The sequence below is a fragment of the Hemiscyllium ocellatum genome, chromosome 32 (assembly GCF_020745735.1).
Source record: "Hemiscyllium ocellatum isolate sHemOce1 chromosome 32, sHemOce1.pat.X.cur, whole genome shotgun sequence".
Lineage (NCBI taxonomy): Eukaryota > Metazoa > Chordata > Chondrichthyes > Orectolobiformes > Hemiscylliidae > Hemiscyllium > Hemiscyllium ocellatum.
In genome coordinates, this window is record NC_083432.1 from 39,072,614 (window position 1) to 39,100,255 (window position 27,642).

Below are 27,642 nucleotides of genomic sequence, written 5' to 3' on the forward strand. Positions count from 1 at the left end.
AGCTACAACTGTAGCATCCACCAACATCAAAGGAAACTGTAAGTCCTATCGTCAACAAGCACACACCTAAATGACCAGAAACTCAACATAAACACAATGGCTACACAAGCAGGTCAGATGGCAGGAATACTGGAGCGAATAACTCACCTTCTGACTCCCTAAAGCTCGTTCACAATTACAAGACATAAGGCTGGAGTGTGATGGGATACTCCCTATTTGCCTGAATGGGTACAGTACCAAGAACATTCAAGAAATGTGACACCATTCAAGACAAAGCAACTCGCTTGCTTGGCACTATATCCACAAGCATCTAGCCTCTTCACTTACTGATGCACAGAAGTAGCAGTGTGTACTATCTACAAGATGCACTGCAGAGATTCACCAAAGATCCTCAGACAACACCCTCCAAGCACACGACAATGTCCAGCTAGAAAGACAAGGGCAGTAGATATATGGGAACACCACCACCTTTGAGTTCCCCTCCAAGCCACTCACCATCCAAACTTGGAAACATGTCACCATTCCTGGGACAAAATCCTGGAATTCCCTCCCTAATGGCATTGTGGATCAACCCACAGCAGGTGGACTGCAGCCATTCATGAAGGCAGCTCACCACCACCTTCTCAAGGGCAACTAGGGACCGGCAATAAATACTGGCCCAGTCGGCGACACCCACATACCACGAAATGAAAAAAATAAAAAAAGGCCAATTATCCCTTCAGTCAGCTTAGGGTCTTCAGCAATATGACAGAAGGCATTTCCTGTGGTCCAGGGAATAGTGTCCCCACCGCTCAGCAGAAAGTTAGAAAAGATCAGAGAATCTCTACCGTGTGGAAACAGGCCATTTGGCCTAACAAGTCCACATCGACCCTCCGAAGAGTAACCTGACCAGACCCATTCCCCGACCCCTATTACACTATATTTACCCCTGACTAATGCACTTAACCTACATATCCCTGAACACTACGGACATTTTAACATGGCCAATTCACCTGACCTAAATTTGAAGTTCAAATTCCACCTTGGGAAATGATAACCATGGAGGTATTTCATAACACACCCAAACAGAAACTGCTGGAGAAATGTGGCAGGTCTTGAGAGAAAGCAGAGTTAATGTTTTGGATTCAGAGTCCCTGGGCTCAAAATGCTATCTTGATTTTTTCTCTCTGCAGATGCTGCCAGACCTGCTGAGTTTCTCCAGCAATTTCTGTTTTTGTTTCAGATTTCCAGCATCTGCAGTTTTTTGTTTTATTTTTAGGCTAATTCAAACATTTTCTCCAGAAGGTGTCTCCAACATTACAGCTGCATGAAGCAACTTCCACTCACCAAATCCTTGCTCACTGATGGGTGGTTAAGGGTTCTACCACTATCAATCATCCCAGGACCACACTACAGTCTTAGCTTAAACAGAGGCATAAGGGCTGCATTCCCTGAACTGAAATGAGAATAACTTGACATGAAGACGGCACTTGGCTGAGTGTGGGACCAAGGAACCCTAGGAAAATGGAAGTCAACAGGAATTAGTTGATACCATTCAGTGGCTGGAGTTGTACCTGGTGCAGTGGTAGTATCCCTACCTCTAAGTTAGGAGGTTTGGGTTTCATATTCCAACCTGCTCCACAGGTGTGCCATAACTTCTCTGAACAGGTTGATTAGGAAACTATCAACTCGATGCAGAGTTGTTGTTGAAGGTCAATTGTCCAAGCCCAGATATTGCTGTAGGAGTTCCTCAGGACAGCCTCCTGGCTCAGCCTCAGTAATCATTCACAGTGTTTGGAAATAATCAAGCAGGGTGGGTATTAGAGGGGAAATATTCAGAAATGGTTACAGGATGGAGTGGGGGCGGTGAGCCTCCACTGATCAAATAACTCTCCTAATCCCTGACTTCCGTTTAAATCTCCCCGAAGGAAGCTTTTCAAAACCAATGAAGCAAGCCTGTGGAATATTAAATTACTCCTTTTATGTTGGCGGTCCCAGATCTTTGACAGGAGGGAAGTCACTACTCAGCTGACGTGCTGTTTTTCTCCTTTGATGTTTTGCGCAGTGCCTTGACAAATTATCACATGTGTCACTACTCTTTCGCTTCTCATGGTCATCCTTCATGTGTGTGCCTTGATCACTGAGTGTCAGGGTGCAAGTTGACTGCACACCGCATCACAGACCAGACTGACTTCAATCCAAAGACTTCCACATCTGTGCCCATTATAGGAAAAGGATTGATGGGTGACAATCCTCATATTCAAGATGGCATTGAACAGTTATTTAGATAAAAATAATGTGCAATGCTTTGGGTGAAAGCAGGAGATAGGCACAAGGTAACGATGCTCATTTGAAGAGCCAGTACAGGTAGGATGGGCTGAATGCATTCTTCTGCTTCATAAAACGCCTATGAATCTGTGATCTCACTGGGGAGCAGTGTCACCAACTGTATTGCACTTACTTGAGTGAGGTTTATAAAACCATGAGGGACATGATTAGATGATGATTAGATTTGATTCCCTACAGTGTGGAAACAGGCCCTTCGGCCCAACAAGTCCACACTGACCCTCCGAAGAGTAGCCCATCCGGACCTATTTCCCTCTGACTAATGCACCTAACACTAAGGGCAGTTTAGCATGGCCAATTCACCTGACCTGCACATCTTTGGGCTGTGGGAGGAAACTGATGCACCTGGAGAAAACATGGATAGGTAAATAGACAATGTCTTTTCCCTGGGGAAGGGGAGTCCAAAACTAGAGGGACAGGTTTAGGGTGCGAGAGGAAAGATATAAAAAAGACCTAAGGGGCAACTTTTTCATGTACAGGTTGTTACATGTATGGAATGAGCTGCTGGACGAAGTGGTGGAGACTAGTACAATTGCAACATTTAAGAGGCACTTGGATGGATATATGAAAAGGAAGGGTTTGGAGGGATATGGGCCGGGTGCTGGCAGGTCGGACTAGACTGCTTTGGGATATGCATGCGGGTTGGACCGAAGGGGCCTGTTGACTCTATGACTGTATATGATAATGGCATTACGTTACTGATCTGGCAATCTAGTGGAAACCAAAAGAACTGCGGATCCAGTACCGAGAAAGGCTTAGCGGACCCGAAATGTTAACTTTGATTTCTCTTCACAGATGCTGCCAGAGCTGCTGAGCTTTTCCAGCAACTTCTGCTTTTGTTGGTAAACCCGTGGCCCAGATTGATGATGTGGTGATATGACTGTAGATTCAATCATAGCAGCTGGGGAGTTTAAATTCCTTTAATTAACTAAAAAGCTGGGATGGAAAGCTTTCATTATTCAGGTTGACCCATGAAACTACATGATCGTTGTAAAAACCCATATGGTTCACTCACATTCTTTAGCGAAGGAAATCTGCTGTCCCTACTCGGTCTAGTTTACACGTGACTCCAGATCTACAGTAATGCGGCTGACTCTTAACCACCCTTTGAAACAGCTGAACAAGCCAAGCTGTATTCAAAAAGCTGGCCTCTGCAAATCCTTCTTAAGGACAACGAGCGAAGGATAATGCATTCTGTTTTACCGGCAATGTCACATAATGTGGCTAAATTCATCAAGAGACACACTGACCAGGATGAGTTTCATTTAATTCATTCATGATATGAGGGTATCGCTGGCTAGGCCAGCATTTATTGCCCATCCCTAATTGCCCACAGGGTAGTTAAAAATCAGCCACATTGTTGTCAGTCTGGAGTCACATGCAGGCCAGACCAGGTTAAGGGTGGCAGTTTCTTTCCCAGATAGGTTTTTCCAAAAATTGACAATGGATTCAGGGTCATCATTGGACTCTTAATTCTGGATTTACAGAAAAAAAAGAATTCAAATTTCACCATCTGCCTCGGCAGGATTTGAACCTGTTCCCTGGATTAACACTGTATCACTAGGCCATCATCTCTCCAGTTCATTTAGCAAAGACTATGGACTGAAGCTCGGAGATCTCTGGTGTGATTTCAAGACTAATCCTGCAAGCCAGTGGATAGAAGTTACTCAATGAAACAGTTACAGTTGGTTTACGCATCCAGAGAAATAAACCCTTAAATTTAGTTTTGAATAATAACAGTGAATATAATTGCGGCCTTTGTAATTCCCCGAGGACCTCCAAAAGTACTTTCACACTAAGTTGAGACATAAAAATAGAGATGAGTCATCCTTGATTATGACACATTTTGGATCTCACCACACACACTGTGCTGACCAACATTATACGGGAAGCGAGTGCCATCTATTTACAATAGGAATGAGCAACTTGGTGACATTTATCAGTTCAAGAGAACTTTTGACCAATTTCTAGAAAGGCACTGGGAGTCCCAAGATGGACATCAAACCTCTGTGGTTGCTTTGACTGGGTTAACCAACGGATGCAACACTAGTCACAGGTTCATGTCTGCTCTGGATGCAAAATATTCTCAGTGCATATTGAAATGTGACTTCCTCTTGAGTTCTTCACACCCTTGCTCTACTGGTAATCATATTGAAATGACACTGATGATACTGAATTTGCCACAAATGAGCGCAAAGTCCAGAACCAAAATTTTACATGAGACAGTTTAAAGACTAGTTGCACCTGATCACAAGTGTTTTAAAATTGACATGACACTGATTCCTGATGAAGGGCTTAGCCCGAAACGTCGAATTTCCTGTTCCTTGGATGCTGCCTGACCTGCTGCGCTTTAACCAGCAACACATTTTCAGCTATGACATTGTCTCACCCAATATTGAATACAGTATCTATTGGACTCGACCTTAGCAGCATGAATCAGCTGGGGTCATCAGTGACACTGACTAGTCACTGCTTTTCGAGGATTGAACACAATTATACTTAGAATGTTAAACAAAAGCTGATCAAAATATAAAAATGGGGGGTGATAAGTATGAATATTCTTTATGCACCCCATCTCTCCTTGTATATAGTTTCCACACTGTTGGCAGCTGTCTGGTATCTTGCCCAGGTATTAATGCTTCAGGTCTGAGGCTAGATGGCAGCTGTCTGGTATCTTGCCCAGGTATTAATGCTTCAGGTCTGAGGCTAGTTGGCAGCTGTCTGGTATCTTGCCCAGGTATTAATGCTTCAGGTCTGAGGCTAGATGGCAGCTGCTGTTTCCTGGATAGATCCCAGCACCTTGCAATGCTGTCTCCAGCAGAGGTCAGTGCTTTATCATAAGAAGCAGGAACGTTGAAGGATTTTTGCACCATCTCATCCAGGGTCGCTCGAGGCCAGCATTTCTGTTCCCTCATCAGTCCCCCAAGCCTGATCAGTACAAGCCAATGTTTCCATCTGTAGCCTTTCTAACCTTTGTGTCCCAATAGTGTAACATAGTGAGGCAGTCATCCATCTTAAAACGTCTACATTTTAAAATTCATATTTTCAGAATTTATTTTAGTATAAAAAATGTCTAAACAGGTTTAAGATGGATGCAAAATTAACGTGAGTAATTTTGATTTTAATTCAATGTTTTGCACACCTACTTAGATAATTTGAAATATGTATTTTACGTGAAATTCTCGCCATCTTTCCTCACTGGATATCTTCATTGGCCTCTCTCAACTTCCTCTTCTCTTCTGCAACTTGCGGTGGATTCTTGTGGAGTTGTGAAGACTGGAGATGGTCATTGCCTGGCATTTGTGTGGCATTAATGTTACTTGTCACTTGTTAGCTCAAACCTGGATAACGTCCAGGTCCAACTGCGTTTTGACACGGACTGCTTCACTATCTGAGGAGTCACAAATGGTGCTGAACATTGTGCAATCATTGGCAAAACTTCTGACCTTATAATGGAGGGAAGGTTATTGATGAAGGAACTAACAAAGGTTGGGTCTACGAATGTTGTGCCTGCAGATCAGGCAGTTCAATTGCAAGTAACGAGGCCCCGTGAAATGTAAATAAACAATCAGGTCATTTATTTGTGGCATTGGGTAAAGGGTTAGCATTTCGACCTGTGGAAACTCTCTACTTTTACAGTGGTGTCCACCCAGGCAGATAGATGAGGATCCAATTTAACATCCCAGCTGGAATAAGACACCTCTGAAAACGCTGCACTCCCTCAGTGTTGTAAGAACCTAAGACCATAAGACATAGGAGCTGAATTTAGGCCATTCAGCCCATACAGTCTACTCTGCCATTCAATCATGGCTGATAAATTTCTCAACCCCATTCTCCCACTTTCTCCTTTAACCCCTGATCCCATTGATGCTCAAGAACCTATTGATCTCTGTCTTAAATATACTCAATGACCTGGCCTCCACAGCCCTCAGTGGCAATGAATTCGCTGGTGGCAGTTTGGATGGTACGCTTACGCTTTGCTGTGGGACTCATCACACCCTTCTGACCTAGAGATAAGGAGTGCCAATCAACCTTCAGGTGACTTCAGTTTAATCAGTTCCCCTGAGCTGTTTATTTTTCGTTCAAGAGCTCACCAAAGCACCTGTTCAAAGGGAAAGCTGGTTTTGCATGTTTTTACATCCTATTTAAAATTGTATCATTGTCTCTCCTCACTTTTCCCACTGATATGAATCACTTTGTACCTCACTGCATTAAAGTTCATTGTCTGTGTATTTGTACATTGCACCACTGTCCTCTTGCTGCAGAATTCTTGGACCTCATGAGGTCTGAGGTCAGCATCAATGGGGGCAATTAACTCACCTCCTGACTTCACAAAGCCTGTCCATCATCTACAAAGCACAAGTCAGGAGTGTGATGGAATACTCCCCACTTGCCTGGATGGGTGCAGCTCCAACAACACTCAAGAAGATTAACACTATCCAGGACAAAGCAGCCCACTTGATGTGCACCACATCCACAAGCATCCACTCCCTCCACCACTGACACTCAGTGGCAGCAGTGTGTGCTGTCCACAAGATGCACTGCAGTAACACACCAAAATTCCTTGAACAGCACCTTCCAAACCCATTTCTGGATTAGTGGTGCTGGAAGAGCACAGCAGTTCAGGCAGCATCCAAGGAGCAGCGAAATCGACGTTTTGGGCAAAAGCCCTTCATCAGGAATAAAGGCAGACAGCCTGAAGCGTGGAGAGATAAGCTATAGGAGGGCGGGGGTGGGGAGAAAGTAGCATAGAGTACAATAGGTGAGTGGGGGAGGGGATGAAGGTGATAGGTCAGGGAGGAGAGGGTGGAGTGGAAAGGTGGAAAAGGAGATAGGCAGGTAGGACAAGTCTGGACAAGTCATAGGGACAGTGCTGGTTCCAAACCCATGGCCACTTCCATCTAGAAAGTTAAGGGCAATAGATTCACGGGAACAGAACCACCTGCAAGTTTCCCTCCATGCTCCTCACCATCCTGACTTAGAAATATGTTGCAGTTCCTTCATCGTCACTGGGTCAAAATCCTGGAACTCCCACCCTAATGGCAGGTGGACTGCAGCTGTTCAAGAAGGCAGCACACTCCCACTTCGTCAAAGACAACTGAAGATGAATAATAAATGCCGACTTAGCCAGTGACGCCCAGATCCCATCAGAGAATAAACAGGAAAGACTGAATGGGCAGGAGGAGATGGTGCCAGGTCTCCATGCCCTACATAACCCTCTGCACCAGTCTGGGTGCCTTTACAGTAACAACCTCCATTGGGTGACCCAGCTGTTTTTCCCATTTTGGTTACCATTTTACAAAGGTAGAAGAGAGGGCTTCTGATTGGTCTTTCTGCTTCAGGAGTCCGTCTGCCGCCCCAGTTGGACTGGGAACCTATCTTCTTGCCACTGAAGAGGTTATCCCAGTCAAAATCCCAAACACTGACCACTTCACCTTGGCAGTGGGCAAGATACCAAAAATAGTCCTGTCTCCAGTTTCCCGACTCTAAGGCGAGAATTCAGATTGAAATCTGTTAATTGTTGCCTGATTGTTTGATCTGTTTCCAAGTTTCTTGTCACTTTCAAATTTTGAAGCAATTCCCCATATACTCAAGTCCAGGTTTTCTATGTCCATCCAGAACATTGTTAGTTGTACACTCGTCCCCACTGGGTACCACTGTATCAAGGTCTGATATCCAACATCAAGCACTTTTGGGCTGGAGTTTGGAACTTCCTTTATTTTGGACATGGGATCTGTTATCTGATCTGACATCAAACTAGCAAACTGCTTATACCCGCTTAGGAGCTTGGAAGGCCTTTGGAAAATTTCAGGTCACTGTCTTTTGGACAGGTGTTGAAAGTTGGGGTGGTCTAGGTGAGTGACCAGGAAGGGAGGGTAGTGATCTGAAATTGGGGCAAATGGTAGCTAAGTGGAGCCCATATTTTTAAAGCACCCCTTCACTTTCTGCACAAATATACATGTTTACCTTTTCAGCTCGATGCTGATAGTGGTCCCTTGAAAATGTAAAATAAAACAACTGCAGGCGCTGTAAATTTGAAACAAAAATATAAAGTGCTGGAGAAACACAGCAGGTCTGCAGCATTTGTAGATAGAGAAACAGTGCTGATATTTTGAGCGCAGTGACCATTCATCAGGGCAAAAGAAGAACCTTTAAAGACTGCTACTCAAATTGCATGTTGCCCTTGACGACTGCATTCAGAATAAATCAATTGCATACAAGAGAGGGAGAGAAAATGAGGACTGCAGATGCGGGAGGTCAGAGTCAAAACGTGTGGCACTGGAAAAACACAGCAGGTCAGGCAGCATCAGGAATGATGAAGGACTTATGCCCAAAACTTCGACTCTCCTGTTCCTCGGATGCATACAGAGAGGGCACAGTATACAATAGGGATTTGGCCTTTTATTGGGAGATGCAAGTACAGTTGTGACTGTTTGAGGCACAGGCCCTGAAGTCTCTTTCGTGTCTGGTAGCAATATTACATGTGTCATCTGTCTCAGAATGTGTGTGAATTACTGTAAACAGGTAAATCATCACTGATTAATCAAGATTAAAAAATGTTATGTCTTGGAAAACTTGGGTTTTCAGACAGCTAGATTTGGGATATGCCTGTATTTTCTTCCTGAGTGCTAAAGCATTGACTAATAATCATTGCCATCTGTCACTCCACCAGTTTAATACATGGCAGATCTGATTTCCTTCCCGTCCTTATTCAATTCCAAGAGCTACCATGGTAGGGATTTGAATGCACGTACCTAAAAGATTTAAGTAAAAAGTGAGGTCTGCAGATGCTGGAGATCAGAGCTGAAAATGTGTTGCTGGTTAAAGCGCAGCAGGTCAGGCAGCATCCAAGGAACAGGAAATTCGACATTTCGGGCATAAGCCCTTCATCAGGAATGAAGGGCTTATGCCCGAAACGTCGAATTTCTTGTTCCTTGGATGCTGCCTGACCTGCTGCGCTTTAACCAGCAACACATTTTCAGACCTAAAAGATTTAGCCTGGTCCAACTGGATTACTAAACCAGTAACATTACCACTTCAATACTATCTCCCAACAAAACCCAGTGGGACTTTAATTTCATGGGTTTCAGTTTGGTGAGAAACTACGTGGTAATGTATTAAATGCCTTTTGAAGGGACATACACAAAACATCAACCACACTACCCCCTCCAACCCTTTCTGTGACCTCCTTGATTCATATTAAGAGATACAGACTGGCTTTCATTTGTTAAGGTGGAAGAGACAAAAAATTGACTATCTCTGAATCACTCTTGAAGTAACGGAAAAACCTCCTCACACAGCTTGTAGGTTCCTCATCGTAAATCTGTTTTCAAGTTCCATTTGATGTTATTGCCAACATATGTTGTTCCTCTCTTCCTATTCAAACTATCTCAGAGAATTGGATGAATGAATATCTGGAACAGACTACATTAAACCACAGTGGGGTTGGATAAGGACCCACTGGAAATAAGGAGGACAACACCAATGGAAGTAGCAACTGAAACCATGAGGCATAATTACAGGAACGACTCTTTTAAATCACAATATAGTGAAAATCATCAAGTCTTTTCAGTAACTGAGAGGGAAAAGAAAGTCAAGAAGGATATTTCAAACCGAAATCATAAATGTCTATAGCATACAGTACAGACCTTGCCAATGACAAGTGGGAACTTTTTTTCAGTGAGGTTGATATGAGCTCTCTAGAAACTTCAGATTATTTCTCAGGCTAGTTTACGCTTGAGAGAGCTTTTGACTCAGGTTTCTCATTCACAATATAATGGATTCATTGAAAGGATACAATGGGTTCAGTCTGCAAATAAAGCCCGATCCTTAATTAAAACAGCACTCGGTATTTTCCTGACTGTAAGTTTTGTCAGTGCCTACAATGGTATTTCTGAAGAAGGGCTTTTGCCCGAAACGTCAATTTTCCTGCTCCTCAGATGCTGCCTGACCTGCTGTGCTTTTCCAGCACCACACTCTTGGCTACAATGGTATTTGTTAAGTCAGGATAAGAGATCACACAATCTAGGGTAGTATTTCCTGCTATTAGAAGGGTAATATGATCGAAGCTTTCCAAATATTAAGGGGAACAGTTACGTAGATGGGGAAAAGATTCCATTGGCTGCAGAGTATGTGATTAAGACCATTATAGAAGGAGCAGAAGTTGGCCATTTGGCCCATCAAGTATGCTTCACCATTCAACGAGATCATGGTTGATCTGATCATCCTCAACTGTCCTTTTCCTGCCATATCCTCATTACCCTTGATTCCGGTGGCCGAGTCTAAAAATTAAAGATAAACATTTTAGGAGTGAATTTTGGAAACCCTTCTACACAAAAAAAAGGGAGATGTTTGGAGCTCTCTTTTGAAAATAGTTATTGATGCTAGATCATTGTTAATTTTAACATCAAAATTGAAAGACTTTTGCTTTCCAATGTTTGTCAGGGATACAGGGCAAAGGCAGGTAAATGGAGTTTGGTCACAGATTAGTCACAATCTCATCGAATGGTTGAACGGGTTGGAGGGGTTATATGTTCTTTTCCTGGGTTGAAAGCCCTAAAATGTGAAAAGGATGTTTTGCAATTTCAGAGAACTTGATTATATCACTCAAGAGTCTCCATGGAGACTTTGTGTACAATGGATTGCTTTCAAGTGTAGTGACAAGCTATGGGCAAATACAACAACAAACTTACAAACGACAAGACCCTGTAAAGAGCAATGAAGTCAGTTTTCAGTTTGTCTGGTGAGAGAGGAATATTGTTAAGGAAACTGACAGTATGTAACTGCCCTTGTTCAGCAAGTCATCAGGCTACAGAATGGTCCACCTCGGAGTGTGGTGGGGGCAGGTTCAGTTCAGCCATGCCCAGAGGGCATTGGATGAGTATTTGGATAAAAATACATTTTTGGGAGAAAAGTGGGAGATTGGCACTCGGTAATGGTGCTTATTTAATGAACCAATGCAGGTATGTTGGGCCAAATGGCCTCCTTCTGCACTATAACACTTCAGTGATTTTATGATACTTAATAATGCTGCAGGATCCACCTGACCAGACCTTGTCTCTATTGAGGATTTCCCTTCCATTTGAGATTTTGTTGGAAGTATCTAAGCTGTTCATTTGTAACTTCCAACAAAGTTATGAACCAGGAACATAACTGAGCCAGCTACACAAATACTGTGACAGAAGAGCAGGTCAGTGACTCGGAATTCTGCAGGAAGTTATTCACTTCTGACTTTCCAAAGTCTGTCTATTGTTTACAAGACGCAAGTCAGGAATGAGATGGAATACTTCCCACCTGCCTGGATATTTGCAGCTCCAAAAACCCTCAGTAAGCTCAACACAAGCTAAGGCAATAAAACCCAATTGACAAGCACCCTATCCATCACCTTCAACATTCACTCCCTCACCACCACTGATGCACAATGGCAGCAGTGTATCCGATCTACAAGATGCTATTTACCCAGGTTCCTTTGAAAGCACCTGACATCCTGTGACCTCTCACTGAGTCAAAACTCTGTAATACTCTCCCTAACAGCACTCTACATATATCAACACCACATGGTCTGCAGTGGTTCAAGAAGCTAGCTCACTACAATCTTCTCTGGGGCAATTAGGGATGGGCAGTAAATGCTGGTCCTGCTATCACTCCTCATATTCCAAGAATGAACATTGCATGCCTGAATTAGAATCCCTACAGTGTGGAAACAGGCCCTTTGGCCCAACAAGTCTGCACCAACCCTTCTAAGATTATCCCACCCAAACCCATTCCCCAACATTTACCCCTGACTAATGCACCTAACCTACACATCCCTGAACACTATGGGCAATTTAGTATGGCCAATTCACCTAACCTGCACATCTTTGGACTGTGGGAGGAAACAGGAGTACCCGGAGGAAACCCACATAGACATGGGGAGAATGTGCAAACTCCAAACAGACAGTTGTCCGAGGCTAGAATCAAACCTGGGTCCCTGGTGCTATGAGACGACAATGCTAACCACTGAGCTTCCGCGCCGTCCCATTAGGTTGGTTGATCTATGTTATGAGGTCACTTTAAAAGGGAATTGCTTTCTTTCACAAAACTCGACAACTCTTAGTCATCCCTGGCAATAGCAATGCTACTGTCTTAGTCCATCCAGGAACTCTGTGACTCTATAGCCCACCCTGCACAGTTTACTCTTCCTTTCTGAAACTGAGCAGTAACAGTACCTGACATGCTGGTGGATTTCATTGAGGATTGACTGTTCTTCCGTCTTCTCTTTCCATTAGGCCATCTGCAATGGAAAAACGAGAGTTTAATGCAACTCAGTCCTCACACCTCTCTAAACCAATTAGGCTCTTAGACTCAGTCAAGAAACAAACATGGTGGCAGCAAACTACCCCAGCTACCAGTTGCTGCTGATTGGCATTGCCACAAACGCATCATTCTGGGCCAACCACACACTAGGATAACACGCTCAACAAAATAACACGAGCAAAATTCCGATTTTGTTGTTTCTATCTCTTAGATTTTTATTGCTGTTTTGTGATTATAAACTTGAGATTCTGACTATTAGTAATGTGTAGTATTGATGCACATTGACTAACCAAGAAGGTGATGTCCAAATGGTGTTAATCCTTGACTATTAATGCAGAAACGCATGTAACGCTATTCAAATGGTGGGCGGCACGGTGGCACAGTGGTTAGCACTGCTGCCTCACAGCGCCTGAAGACCCGGGTTCAATTCCTGACTCAGGCGACTGACTGTGTGGAGTTTGCACGTTCTCCCCGTGTCTGCGTGGGTTTCCTCCGGGTGCTCCGGTTTCCTCCCACAGTCCAAAGATGTGCGGGTCAGGTGAATTGGCCATGCTAAATTGCCCGTAGTGTTAGGTAAGGGGTAATGTAGGGGTATGGGTGGGTTTCGCTTCGGCGGGTCGGTGTGGACTTGTTGGGCCGAAGGGCCTGTTTCCACACTGTAAGTCCAATCTAAATCATGACATGGCGGATGGTGCAATTTGAGTTCAATAAAATAAAATCTGGAACTCAGAATCTAATGATAATTGTGAAACCATTGTTGGTTGTTTGGAATGCTTTCCTTTATTGGTCAGAGTATTGAGTACAGGAGTTGGGAGGTCATGTTGCGGCTGTACAGGACATTGATTAAGCCACTGTTGGAATATTGCGTGCAATTCTGGTCTCCTTCCTATCGGAAAGATGTTGTGAAACTTGAAAGGGTTCAGAAAAGATTTACAAGGATGTTGCCAGGGTTGGAGGATCTGAGCTACAGGGAGAGGCTGAACAGGCTGGGGCTGTTTTCCCTGGAGTGACAGAGGCTGAGGGGTGACCTTATGGAGGTTTACAAAATTATGAGGGGCATGGATAAGATAAATAGACAAAGTTTACTAATGTCTTTGAGGGAAGGAAACTGCTGTACTGACCTGGTTTAACCTGGTCCATGTTTCCAGACCCACATCAATGTAGCTGACTCTTAACTGTCCTCTGGGGTAGTGGGGGATGGCCAACACACCCATATTGCATGAATTAATTTTTTAAAAATCACATTCAATTGCAAATAATCTGGGCTTTTTATTGGCATTTGCCTGATTCAGGATTTTCAACCCAAGAGTTCTTCTGTGAAAGTCAATGGCTCTCGGTCATAGTTCTGGGGCTATCAGGGCAAGGAGAGCAATGGAGTAACTCTTTTGATTGTCCACTAGGGCTGTGCTGGGCCAAATGACCTCATGTGGACCAGTTTCATTCTATGATTCCTTGACAGAAGCTGCACCAGAAGAGGACATGAATCATGTGGTGTCACCTGATACAGCCATGGGGAAATATCCTATTACAATAAGCTGGGTCAGGGTTTGCCATCCCAAGTAGACACGGTAATGGGTGTTGGTCATAGAGTCATAGAGATGTACAGCATGGAAACAGACCCTTTGGTCTAACCCGTCCATGCCGACCAGATATTCCCAACCCAATCTAGTCCCACATGCCAGCACCAGACCCATATCCCTTCAAACCCTTCCTATTCATATACCCATCCAAAGGCCTCTTAAATGTTGCAATTGTACCAGCCTCCACCACTTCCTGTGGCAGCTCATTCCATACACATACCACCCTCTGCGTGAAAAAGTTGCCCCTTAGGTCTCTTTTATATATTTCCCCTCTCACCCTAAACCTATGCCCTCTAGTTCTGGACTCCCTGACCCCAGGGAAAAGACTTTGTCTATTTATCTTATCCATGCCCCTCATGATTATATGAACCTCCATAAGGTCACCCCTCAGCCTCTGACACTCCAGGGAAAACAGCCCCAGCCTGTTCAGCATCTTCCCTGTAGCTCAGATCCTCCAACCTTGGCAACATCCTTGTAAATCTTTTCGGAACCCTTTCAAGTTTCACAACATCTTTCCGATAGGAAGGAGACCAGAATTGCAGGCAATATTCCAACAGTGGCTTAACCAATGTCCTGTACAGCCGCAACATGACCTCCCAACTCCTGTACTCAATACTCTGGCCAATAAAGGAAAGCATACCAAACGCCTTCTTCACTATCCTACCTACCTGCGACTCCACTTTCCAGGAGCTATGAACCTGCAGTCCAAGGTCTCTTTGTTCAGCAACACTCCCTAGGACCTTACCATTAAGTCCTGCTAAGATTTGCTTTCCCAAAATGCAGTACCTTGCATTTATCTGAATTAAACTCCATCTGCCACTTCTCAGCCCTTTGGCCCATCTGGTCCAGATCCTGTTGTAATCTGAGGTAACCCTCTTCACTGTCCACTACACCTCTAATTTTGGTGTCATCTGCAAACTTACTAACTATACCTCTTATACTCGCATCCAAATCATTTATGTAAATGACAAAAAGCAGGGGGCCCAGCACCGATCCTTGTGGCACTCCACTGGTCACAGGCCTCCAGTCTGAAAAACAACCCTCCACCCACCCACCCTCTGTCTTCTACCTTTGAGCCAGTTCTGTATCCAAATGGCTAGTTCTCCCTGTATTCCATGAGATCTAACCTTGCTTATCAGTTTCCCATGGGGAACCTTGTCAAATGCCTTACTGAAGTCCATATAGATCACATCTACTGCTCTGCCCTCATCAATCTTCTTTGTTACTTCTTCAAAAAACTCAATCAAGTTTGAGAGACATGATTTCCCATGCACAAAGCCATGTTGACTATCCCGAATCAGTCCTTGCCTTTCCAAATACATGTACATGCTGTCCCTCAGGATTCCCTCCAACAACTTGCCCACCACTGAGGTCAGGCTCACCAGTCTATAGTTCCCTGGCTTGTCGTTACCACCCTTCTTAAACAGTGGCACCGCGGTTGCCAACCTCCAGTCTTCCAGCACCTCACCTGTGACTATCGATGACACAAATATCTCAGCAAGAGGCCCAGCAATCACATCTCTATCTTCCCACAGATTTCTTGGGTACACCTGATCAGGTCCTGGGATTTATCCATCTTTAACCATTTCAAGACATCCAGCACTACCTCCTCTGTAATGTGGACATTTTGCAAAATGTCACCATCTATTTCCCTATAGTCTCTATCTTCCATATCCTTTTCCACAGTAAATACTGATGTAAAACATTCATTCAGAATCTCCCCCATTTTCTGTGGCTCCACACAAAGGCTGCCTTCCTGATCTTTGAGGGGCCCTATTCTCTCTCTAGTTACCCTTTTGTCCTTAATATATTTGTAAAACCCCTTTGGATTCTCCTTAATTCTATTTGCCAACACTATCTCATGTCCCCTTTTTGCCGTACTGATTTCCCTCTTTAGTATACTCCTACTGCCTTTATACTCTCCTAAGGATTCACTCGATCTATCCTGTTTATACCTAACCTATGCTTCCTTCTTTTTCTTAACCAAATCCTCAATTTCTTTAGTCATCCAGCATTCCCTATACCTACCAGCCTTCCCTTTCACCCTGACAGGAATATACTTTCTCTGGATTCTTGTTATCTCATTTCTGAAGGCTTCCCATTTTCCAGCCGTCCCTTTACCTGCGAACATCTGCCTCAAATCAGCTTTTGAAAGTTCTTGCCTAATACCGTCAAAATTGGCCTTTCTCCAATTTAGAACTTCAACTTTTAGATCTGGTCTATCCTTTTCCATCACTATTTTAAAATGAATTGAATTATGGTCGCTGGCCCCAAAGTGCTCCCCCACTGACACCTCAGTCACCTGACCTGCCTTATTTCCCAAGAGTAGGTCATGTTTTGCACCTTCTATAGTAGGTACATCCACATACTGAATCAGAAAATTGTCTTGTACACACTTAACAAATTCCTCTCCATCCAAACCTTTAACACTATGGCAGTCCCAGTCGATGTTTGGAAAGTTAAAATCCCCTACCATAACTATCCTATTATTCTTAAAGATAGCTGAGATCTCCTTACAAGTTTGTTTCTCAATTTCCCTCTGACTATTGGGTGGGGGGTCTATAATACAATCCCAATAAGGTGATATCCCTTTCTTATTTGTCAGTTCCACCCAAATAACTTCCCTGGATGTATTTCTGGGAATATCCTCCCTCAGCACAGCTGTAATGCTATCCCTTATCCCCCTCCTCTCTTGCCTCCCTTTCTAACCTTCCTGTAGCATTTGTATCCTGGAACATTAAGCTGCCAGTCCTGCCCATCCCTGAGCAATGTTTCCGTAATTGCTATGATATCCCAGTCCCATGTTCCTAACCATGCCCTGAATTCATTTGCCTTTCCTGTTAGGCCCCTTACATTGATATAAATGCAGTTTAATTTATTAGTCCTACCTTGTCCCTGCCTGCCCTGACTGTTTGACTCACTTCTATTCTCAGCTGTACCCGTCTCAGATCGATCTCTACCCTCACTATCTCCCTGGGTCCCACACCATCACCCCCCCACCCCCCCCACCACCTTACTATTTAAATCCTCCCAAACAGTTCTAGCAAATTTCCTTGCCAGTATATTAGTCCCCTTCCAATTTAGGTGCAATCCGTCTTCCTTGTACAGGTCACTTCTACCCCAAAAGAGATTCCAATGATCCAAAAATGCGAATCCTTCTCCCATACACCAGCTCCTCAGCCATGCATTCATCTGCTCTATCCTCCTATTCCTGCCCTCACTAGCTCATAGCACTGGGAATAATCCAGATATTACTACCCTTGAGGACCTCCTTTTTAAATTTCTGCCTAACTCTATAATCCCCCTTCAGAATCTCAACCTTTTCCCTTCCTATGTTGTTCATTCCAATGTGGACAATGACCTCCTGCTGGTCCCTCTCCCCCGTGAGAACATTCTGCACCCTCTCTGAGACATCCTTGATCCTGGCACCAGGGAAACAACACACCATTCTGCTTTTTCTCTTCTGGCCAAAGAAACGTCTGTCTGTACCTCTGACTACAGAATCCCCTAACACAATTGATCTCTTGGAAGCCGACATACCCCTCGTTGCATTAGAGCCAGTCTCAATACCAGAAACTTAGCTGTTCGTGCTACATTCCCCTGAGAATCCATCACCCCCTACATTTTCCAAAACAGCATACCTGTTTGAAATGGGTATATCCACAAAAGACTCCTGCACTAGCTGCCTACCTCTCTTACTCTTCCTGGAGTTAACCCATGTCTGTGACTGTATCTGAGACTTTCCCCCCTTCCTATAACTGCCATCCATCATATATTGTTGCTGTTACAAATTCCTCATCGCTTCTATCTGTCTCTCCAACCGATCCACTCGATCTGTTAAGATTCACATCCAACAGCATTTATGGCAGATATAATCCGCAGTAACCCTTAAACTCTCTTGCAACTCCCACATCTGACAAGAAGTACATATCACTGCAAAGGCTATTTTTGCTCCTTCACAATCTAAAGACACAATAGCACCCTCTTATTCCTCTACAAACACTGTCCCAGGTTAAATTAATAGCTATGGCTTATATTTTAAGTTTAATCAAGAGATTTATCTCCAAAAACATATAATCAAGAAAGAACCCACTGTATTCACTATTGCAGCCTTTCTCTTGGACAGACTTAAAACTACAATTAACTTAACTGATTCTGTGCTGTGAACTTCGCCCAACAGTTCTTCCAAGATTAGTTGTGAATTTCATTGTTTGTTAATTTTCCCAGATGCACTCCGATGTCCACCATTGATAATAATCAAATAAATAAAAAATGTGGTGGGTAAAATTGGTGAGGCCACTTTTAGTGTACAATTCTGGTTGCCCTTCCATAGGAAAGATGCTGTTGAACCTGAGAGGGTACAGAAAAGATTTACAAGGATGTTGTCAGGACTGGAGGATTTGAGCTATAGGGAGAGACTGAATAGGCTGGGCATCGGAGCATGTTTTCTCTGAGCATCGGAGGCTGAATTGAATTGAATTTATTGTCAAGTGTACTGAGGCATAGTGAAAATGTTTGTCTTGCAGCAACACAGAGTTAAGTAGCATAGATAAGAAAATAATAGGTAAACAGCGGCAAAAACAAAAACACAGGTACAAGCAAATGTTAAGAGTTTGAGAGTCCATTCAGTATTCTCACAACAGTAGGGTAGAAACTGCATCAAAACCGGCTGGTGCGTGTGTTCAGGCTTCTGTACCTTCTCCCCGATGGTAGAGATTGTAGAAAAACATTGCCAGGGTGAGATGGATCTTTGAGAATGCTGGCGGCCTTTCTTTGACAGTGGGCCTGGTAGACGGATTCTATAGATGGGAGGTTGGCCTTTGTGATTGTCTGGGCTGAGTTCACCACTCTCTGTAACGGTCTCTGATCTTGAATGGTACAGCTGCCATACTAGGTAGTGATACATCCAGACAGAATACTCTCGACGGTGCACCTATGAAAGTTGACAAGGGTATTCACCCTGGGGGGAGACCTTATTGAGTTTTCTAAGATCATGAAGAGCATGGATAGAGTAAATAGCAAAGGCATTTTTTCTAGGGTGGAGGAGTCCAAAACTAGAGGGCACAGATTTAAGGTGAGGTGGGAAAGATTACCTTGAGGGATAACATTTTTGTAGAGAGAGTAGTGTGTGTATGGAATGAGCTGCCACAGGAAGAGATAGAGGCTGGTACAATTGCAATATTTAAAAGGCATCTGGATGTGTACATGAATAGGAAGGGCTTGGAGGGACATGGTCAGAATGGGATCTCTGGTCAGCATGGACAAGTTGGACCGAAGGGTCTGTTACTATGCTGTATGACTCTATCTATACAGAGCTGCGAATAACCATCAGGTTTCGCATCACATCAATAAAAATAAATTGCTATTGCTGGTTTCACAAGTCAGGGAGTGGGGTGTTCAAACATGCTCTCTATATGTTGATCATTTAATTCAGTGTTTTAAAAAATAACTCACTGGATTTAAAGGTATAGTATAATTTAGAGAAATCTCAAAGCCTGTTAATATATTTTTGCTCCTTATTTAAATAATTTTTTGTCAGTACTTTTCCTTTCTCCTATATTTGAAGTCTTGAGTTAAGAGGCAAAAAGGGAGGTGCAGTGAAAGGAGGTTTCACACCAGCGATTTTATGATTTTAGATGTGGCTGGACTACAGTGCCATTGTGTTTGAATATCTCTTTCACTTGAACATGCAGTCCCCAGACTCAGCAAACGTTTTCCATTTAACTGCAGCAAGGCCACTCAGTTCCCAGGTCCCAACCATCACTAGGCAAACTATGACAGCAAACTCGTCATCTAATCAGGTTTTGTGATCAAAGCTCCAGGAATATGTCCATCTGGAGTTGGAAACCCCACTCAACCATACAACAAATTAAGGGGAGAGGATACACTGATGATTCCTCTTTAAGAAGTGACTTCAGAAAATAAAAGTAAAATCTAACTACTATGCTCAATTTACTTATTGTAAGTTCATGGTTCATTTCTTCAACCCTTTAGGAGATAAACCTCTTATCTTCTTCATAGCTTTACTAAAATTCAGTCTTAATTACAAATCCCTGCTGCTGGGCAGCTTTCCACTGTTTAATCCCGTTACTTTCCTCTCTCCACACATTGTGCACACTGGCGACCATGGACAAATTACTCATTTGATTCGTTCTGACAGTCTTTGCCTGAAGTCGACAGAGAAATGATCTTTTTGAGTTGAGCAAACATAAAAGTCCTTATTTTCAGATCAAGAAGAAATGCACCTAACTTTGGGAGGGAAATCTTAAAGGTCACTGCAGGAATATTAGCCAGAAAATTAATGAATGTTGATTTGAACATATCGGCTTAGAACCCTGTTAGTGCCATGTCTGTGGATGCTGGAAGAATACTTCAACCATGATATACAAGTCAGGGAGTGTGGTGTTCTAACATGCTATCTGTTGATCATTCAATTCAGTGTTTAAAAAAATACTCATTAGATTTAAAGGAATAGTATAATTTGGAAAAAAATCTCAGAACTCTGTAAATATATTTTTGCTCCTTAATAATGCTTATTAAAACAACTTTTGTCAGTATTTTTTCTTTCTGCTATAACTTAAGTCTTGATTTTTTCGGAAGGATAGGCTGATAACGATTCATCTACATTGCAGGGAAAGGCAATAAAATTAAATAGGAGAAAGTGAGGACTGCAGATGCTGGAGATCAGAGTCGAGAGTGTGGTGCTGGAAAAGCACAGCAGGTCAGGCAGCATCCGAGGAGCAGGAGAATCCATGTTTCAGGCATAAGCCCTTCATCAGGAATTCAAGATGAAGGGCTTATGCCTGAAATGTCTATTCTCCTGCTTCTCAGATGCTGCCTGACCAGCTGCGCTTTTCCAGCACCACACTCTCAAGTAAAGATAAATGGTCAATTCTTTGTACGGAGCCTGAGTTTTGCTGAAAAAGACACATTTTGTCAAAGGTATCTGAGTTGCATCTGTTAAGACAATTCGTAAGAAATACCAAAGGAAAAGGAAAAAAACAATATGTATACTGTATGAAAGGAGAGATCTGCTTTGTTGGTAAAAGGATTCTGATTGGTAGAGGTATTCCCATGGAGAATGAACCATTTAATGATAACTGACAGTTAATTGCCTATTTTAATTTAATTTTAAGCGAGACAGGTTTTGGTTAAAGCATTGTCCTGAAAAATAAACCACAGGGTGGCTGTTATTTTCTTTGTTGAGTTGAAACAGATGCAATGGGTTGACACATTCTTTCTGATGACAAAGATCAGGGTTCTGCAATTCATATATGTAGTGTCCAGAACACACAATAACAATTGGCATGCATGAACTAAGTCTACAGCCATGAACAAGTATATTGGAGTTGCTGATAACAACTACTTATAACAACTTCCTCCACCCACCACCACCACCACCACCACCACCACCACCACCATCTCCCCCCCCCCCCAAATGTGGGACAATGGTAGAGTTAAAAGTGGGGAAGGATTCCTGTTCAGTCAGACGATGGAGATAAACTGGAGTCTCCAACATTGCTATCCATAGACTAGGCTGCAACATGCAGGTAAAAAAATACTGCTTGTTGCCATAGCAACCTTGACTCCCTCAGTAAAGTGCTGCCCACCTACACGAGAAGTGGAGGTTGGTGTTACACATCTAATCTTCATGTAGATTTTTAGTTTAGGTATGGTAAGCAACAAAATTAAAAGCCAATCATGATTTTGAACAAAGCTTTTAGTTTTACACAGGGTGACCTCTTTCATGATAACATTGTGCCATTAATACAGGTCAGGAATCAGATTCAGAGATTTTTCTTACACCTGTGTCACAAACCCATTCTGAATGACATAGCATAAAAACATGCAATTTTATAAAAAAGAATATTACGCTAATCAATCCGGTTCCCCCGGATCAGCATTACAAAATGGATGAATTGATAAATGAGCACAGAATACTTCAATCACTCTCTCCCCTAGTTTGCTGAATGGTGCTGTACTGAGAATCATTGGGTTCCGTCTGAGACCCTGTCAGATCATGGAATCCTTACAGTGTGAAGGCAGGCCTTTCAGCCCATACCACCTCTCTGAAGAGCATCCCGTGCAGACCCAAGCCCTATCTTATCCCTGTAACCCTGCATATACCCATGGCTAGTACACTTACCTGCATACAATGGGGAATTTAGCATGGCCAAGCCACCTCACCTACACATCTTTGGATTGTCGGAGGCAACCAGAGCATCAGAGGAAGCGCACACAGGCACAGGGAGAATGTGCAAACTCCACACAGTCTGAAATTAAACCCGGGTCCCTGGTACTGCGAGGCAGCAGTGCTGACCACTGAGCCACCATGCCATCCGAAGAGCTTCTTCTACCTTAAGGCACTCTTTAATGCCTATTTTGTTGGGGTGGGGTGTGTGTGTGTGTGTGTGTGTGCGTGCGTTTTGCCTCAGTGACTAACTGGTTGTGAATTCTACTCACAACAGTGGAATTCCAGAGACCATGAGAATCTTGGCTTCCAGCTGCACACCTTGAGAAAGTACCACCTACTGAAAGCTGCTGGCTAATCACAGGCTGGTCCCTCCTGTATATGTAACGGTGCGACAGCGGAGATGGTGACTGGTCTGCAATGACTTGAGGCCTGGTGTGGTCTCTGCATCCTGGGTCACGGGTGAGTGTTTCAGGGGGTAAGCAGAAAGAACACCCACAGTCCCATGCCCTGATGCTGTGTCCTTTCATCGGGGAATGATCAGTAACGTCCTCCCCCCACCCTCACACTGCCCCCTGCCCCAGGAGCCTGAATGGCAAAGCTGAATGCACAAATTCTCATCATGGACTGCCGTGGAATGGTGACTGGAAGATGGTGCTCATTTGCCACATTCGTACCTGATTAAAAACCATATCCTCATCAACCCGCCATGAAGGGGGTGCAATATTCCGTTCCTCAGTCCTGAGGGACGTGTCTTTTGAATCAGATTAAATGGGTGTCCTGACTGCCCTCACACGAGTCCACAAGAGACTCCATTGGCATATCCTAAGGAAGTGCAGGGGAATTCTACCTGGAGACCTGTCTTATATTTATCCTTAAACCATGACTGAATGTATGGTTGTGGCAATTCGCTCTGCACAAATTGGTTGCCAAGATTTTGACGATACAAGTGACTTCACTTTGAAGGGGAGATCTGGTGGTGCAGCGAGTAACATCACTGAATCCAGCTGTAAACTCTCATTGTAAGTCCCACTCAAGAAGCCAATGGCCAGAAGCTGCTTCTGGAAATGAATGAAACCTATTACAGATAGGGAAGGATACTACATGGACTGGGACAACACATCCATCCTAGGACAAGCCAAACAGAGACATGCATGAGAACTCTTAGAAGCATGGTATTCCAACCGGAACTCTACCAACAAACACATCGAGTTAGACCCTATCTACTACCCCCTGAGAAAAAGAACAGCAAATGACATCATCACAGGAAATGACATCACCACAGGAAATGGCATCACCAACCCAAAGAGACCCAAGCATTTAAACAAAATGTAGAAATCATCAGCAGTGCTTCGCCCGGAGGTCCACTGAAGATGTTACCTACTAGGGTGACGAAACATCTGGAAATGAACCTTCCAGCTCAGCGAGCAAACCAACATCCAGAACCTCAACCTGATACACAAATCTTCTCAAAACTCGCTAAGACTGTTTTTACATTTTATAATCGCACAGTTCCTCAGAAGGAAGGATAAAAGAAAGAAAGAAAGGAGAGAAAGTTCAGGGCCCGATTTTCACATCATTAAGTCGGTGTTCACAGTGTGAAAGTGAATGAGTTAAAGCTGTGCCCTTGATTTAGGAATCTCTCAATAAAATGAGGCCTAGGTACAAGACAAGCCTCACTTTATTTTTAAGTAGATTTGTCATGAACTCTTCCTGCCCCCTTACTCATAACAGTTTCTAGATTTCAATCTTGTTTCTTCTAATTTTGAATGAGGGCATGTATCCTTGCAGTTTGGCTGGAATAACACCAATGAAAGCAAAATAGGAGGAAATTGCAAATGGTAGGCTATTCCTGGTAACGATAATGTGTAACATTGATTGTTTGCACATTGTAACTGTTTATTCTAGCTGTAATTTGAGATTAGTGAAAGGAATGAATAACATTTGGGGTTTAGTCTTGAGTTTACCACCCAATGAGTAGCTCATATTGGCACAAAGATTATTCTCTCTTTGGTTTTGGATTGGATGTTTCAAAATTTGAGCTAAAAAAATTAAAATGCAAACCACGCACTTTAAAATTTGACTGTGACAAGGTAAAGCAATTGGCTCGACCATCTGATGAAGTGGACATAGCAGTCCTGACAGTTACCTGGAGGAGTTATTGACAGCAAAAGGAAAAGATCTGGAAAAAATTACAATCCCATTTCAGTGATCCACGTCAAAACTCTACAAATTAAGATCGGAAGGGATCCCCAGGGTGATTCTCAAAACATTAGTCTCCAGATAATGTGATTAGGAAGGAGTGCGGAATGTTACTGTTCATTGCAAGGGAAAGTGAAGTGAAGGTAAAAGTGATAAATAAAAGCAAACATAAGATACTGTGAATGCAGAAATAAAGGAAAGTTAAGCATGTGAAATAGGTGAAAATGCTTGGTGTGAGAAAGAGAAAATACATCTGCTCTGTTGAAAGGATAAGAGGTATACCAGACTCATAACACTGATTGTTTCTCTCTCCCGAGATGCTGCCAGACCTATTGAGTTTCTCTGGCAATTTCTGTTTTATATAAATCGGGAAGTTTAAGTGCAGCTGTACAAAGTCTTGGTAAGACCACATCTGGAGTACTGGGTACTATTTTGGTCTTCTTATCTGAAAAACAATAGAATGCATTCTCTTGTGCAGGAGACTGAAACAAGGGGGAACAGTTTAAGGCCAAGGGATCTTTTTAAGTTAGAGATGAGGAGGAATATTTTCTCTCAGATGCTCAGTTGCCTGTGAAACTTTCTTTCCCTGAAAGCAATGGGGCTAAGTGAGACAGATTTTCAGTAGACATAGGAGTCGAGGATTTTTGGGAAGGGATAGATCAAAGGAAAATGAAGCTGATACCACAAACATATCAGCCTTGGTCTTACCAAAGGGCAAAGCAAAGTTGCAGGGGCAAATAGCGTACCCTGCTCTTCAGTCCAGTGTATTCCTGCCAGCTCTCTCTGGGTGCCATGAAGCCTAGCATTTCAGGTATCTCATGTCTCGGAACCCGTTGGATATCCATGGGTGCTCACTCAACTCCACTTTGAGGATAATCTTCTCAATGAAGTGACTGAGCTGAGCTGAGATAGTCACTTACAGAGGGGGAAGATTAGAGTAGAAATGAATCAGTTCAACAAATAGTCAACATATAGCAATGGTAAGTGTATGAGAAAGCCATAAAACTCCTGTGAGAAACTCAGGAACTAGACCTAGATATGAGGAGCGGTCTTGCGGTACATGATAGCCCCTGCCTCCGAGCTAGAAAGGAGATTTGAGTCTCACTCTGGGAACTCAGAATTAGAATCCCTACAGTGTGGAAACAGGCCTTTTAGCCTAACAAAGTCCACACTGACCTTGCGAAGAGCAACCCACCCAGACCCACTCCCCCACCCCACCATCCCACATTTCCCCTGACTAATGCACCTAACCTACACATCCCTGAACAGTACGGGCAATTTTGCATGGCCAATTCACCTAACCTGCTCATCTTTGGACTGTGGGAGGAAACTGGAGCACCCGGAGGAAACCCACGCAGTCAAGGGGAGATTGTGCAAACTCCACACAGACAGTTGCCGAAGTTGGAATCGAACCTGGGTCTCTGGTGCTGTGTGGCAGCAGTGCTAACCACTGAGCTACTGTACCACCCCCACTTGATCTCCATGATGGGGCCCCTTGCTGAAATATTTGTTTCATCAAAAGGCAGAGGTGAGGTGTTGGAAGACTGGAGGCTGGCTAATGTGGTGCCTCTATTTAAGAAAGGTGGTAAGGAAAAGCCAGGGAACTACAGAGTGAGCCTGATGTTGGTGGTGGGTAAATTGTTGGAGGGAACTCTGAGGGACAGAATTTACATGTATTTGGAAAGCCAAGGACTGATTAGGGATGGTCAGCATGGCTTTGTGAATGGGGAATTGTGTCTCACTAACTTGATTTAGTTTTTTTGAAGAAGTAACAAAGAGGATTGATGAGGGCAGACTGGTGGATGTGATCTTATGGACTTCAGTGAGGTGTTTGACAAGGTTCCTCAAGGTAGACTGGTTAGGAAGGTTAGATCACATTGGATACAGAGAGAACTAGCCATTTGGAAACGGAACTGGCTTGGAGGTAGAAAGGGGTGGTTGAGAGTTGCTTTTCAGACTGGAGGTCTGTGACCAGCGGTGTGTCACAAGGATCGGTGTTGTGTCCACTGCTTTTTGTCATTTTATAAATGATTTGGATGTAAATGTTGGAGGTATGGGTTAGTAAGTTTGCAGATGACACCAAGATTGGAGGTATAGTGGACAGTGAAGTAGGTTACCTCAGATTACAATGGGGTTGGAGGTAGAAAGGATAGTGAAGGTGGCATTTGGCCTGCTTTCCTTTATCGGTCAGAGAATTGAGTACAGGAGTTGGGAGGTCATGATGCAGCTGTACAGGACATTGGTTCGGCCATGATTGGAATATTGCGTGCAATTCTGGTATCCCTGCTATAGAAAGATGTTTTTCAACATGAAAGGGTTCAGGAAAGCTTGACAAAGATGTTGCCAGGGTTGGAGGATTTGAGCTGTGGACAGAGGCTGTATAAGCTGGGGCTATTTTACCTGGAGTGTCGAAGGCTGAGGGGTGACCTTTTGGAGTTTTATAAAATAATGAGGGGCATGGATAGGGTGAATAGTCAAGGTGTTTTCCCCAGGGTGGGGGAGTCCGAAACTAGACAGCATAGGTTTAAGGTCAGAGGAAAAAGATCTAAAAGGGATTTAGGGGTAACTTGTTCATGCAGTGGGTGGTGCGTGTATGGAATGAGCTGCCAGAGGAAGTGGTGGAGGCTGGTTCAATTACAACATTGAAAAGGCATATGGTTGGGTACATGGACAGGAAGGATTCAGAGGGGTACGGGCCAAATGCTGGCAAATGGGACTCAATTTATTTAGGGTATCTGATCAGCATGGACGAGTTGGACCGAAGGGTTTGTTTCCGTGCTCAATAGTTTGTAAGTGGAATTTAGCCAAATAGATTGACTATTGACCTGTAGACCCTTTTAATCCATCAACAGCAAGTGGTAAGAATGGGAGATTCCTGTTAGCAGATAAACTTGATGTGGAATGCTTCTGCCCCCACCTTTATTAGGAATGCTTCTTAAATCAGAGATTTAGCATCTTTCCAACTTCAGGTTATTCTGGAGTACCTTATAGCAGATGTTTCAAGTTGAGTCCCTGTTGCAATATTAGCAAAATGCCATAGCAAGCCCC

At 43.5% G+C, this 27,642-nt stretch overlaps 1 protein-coding gene across 3 annotated transcripts in view; it reads right to left on the reverse strand.

Annotated features, from left to right (window-relative positions):
- Window positions 1-27,642, reverse strand: part of LOC132830779 (thyroid hormone receptor alpha) — a 368,439-nt gene that overhangs the window by 41,899 nt on the left and 298,898 nt on the right. For 2 of the 3 annotated variants that reach the window (XM_060848622.1, XM_060848623.1), the window contains 2 exons: window positions 12,534-12,598; window positions 10,521-10,607 (listed from right to left, as the gene is read on the reverse strand). In XM_060848622.1, the coding sequence (XP_060704605.1) occupies window positions 10,521-10,607; window positions 12,534-12,598 (152 nt within the window). The remainder of the gene's footprint in view (window positions 1-10,520; window positions 10,608-12,533; window positions 12,599-27,642) is intronic. The other variant, XM_060848624.1, reaches the window with a different exon arrangement.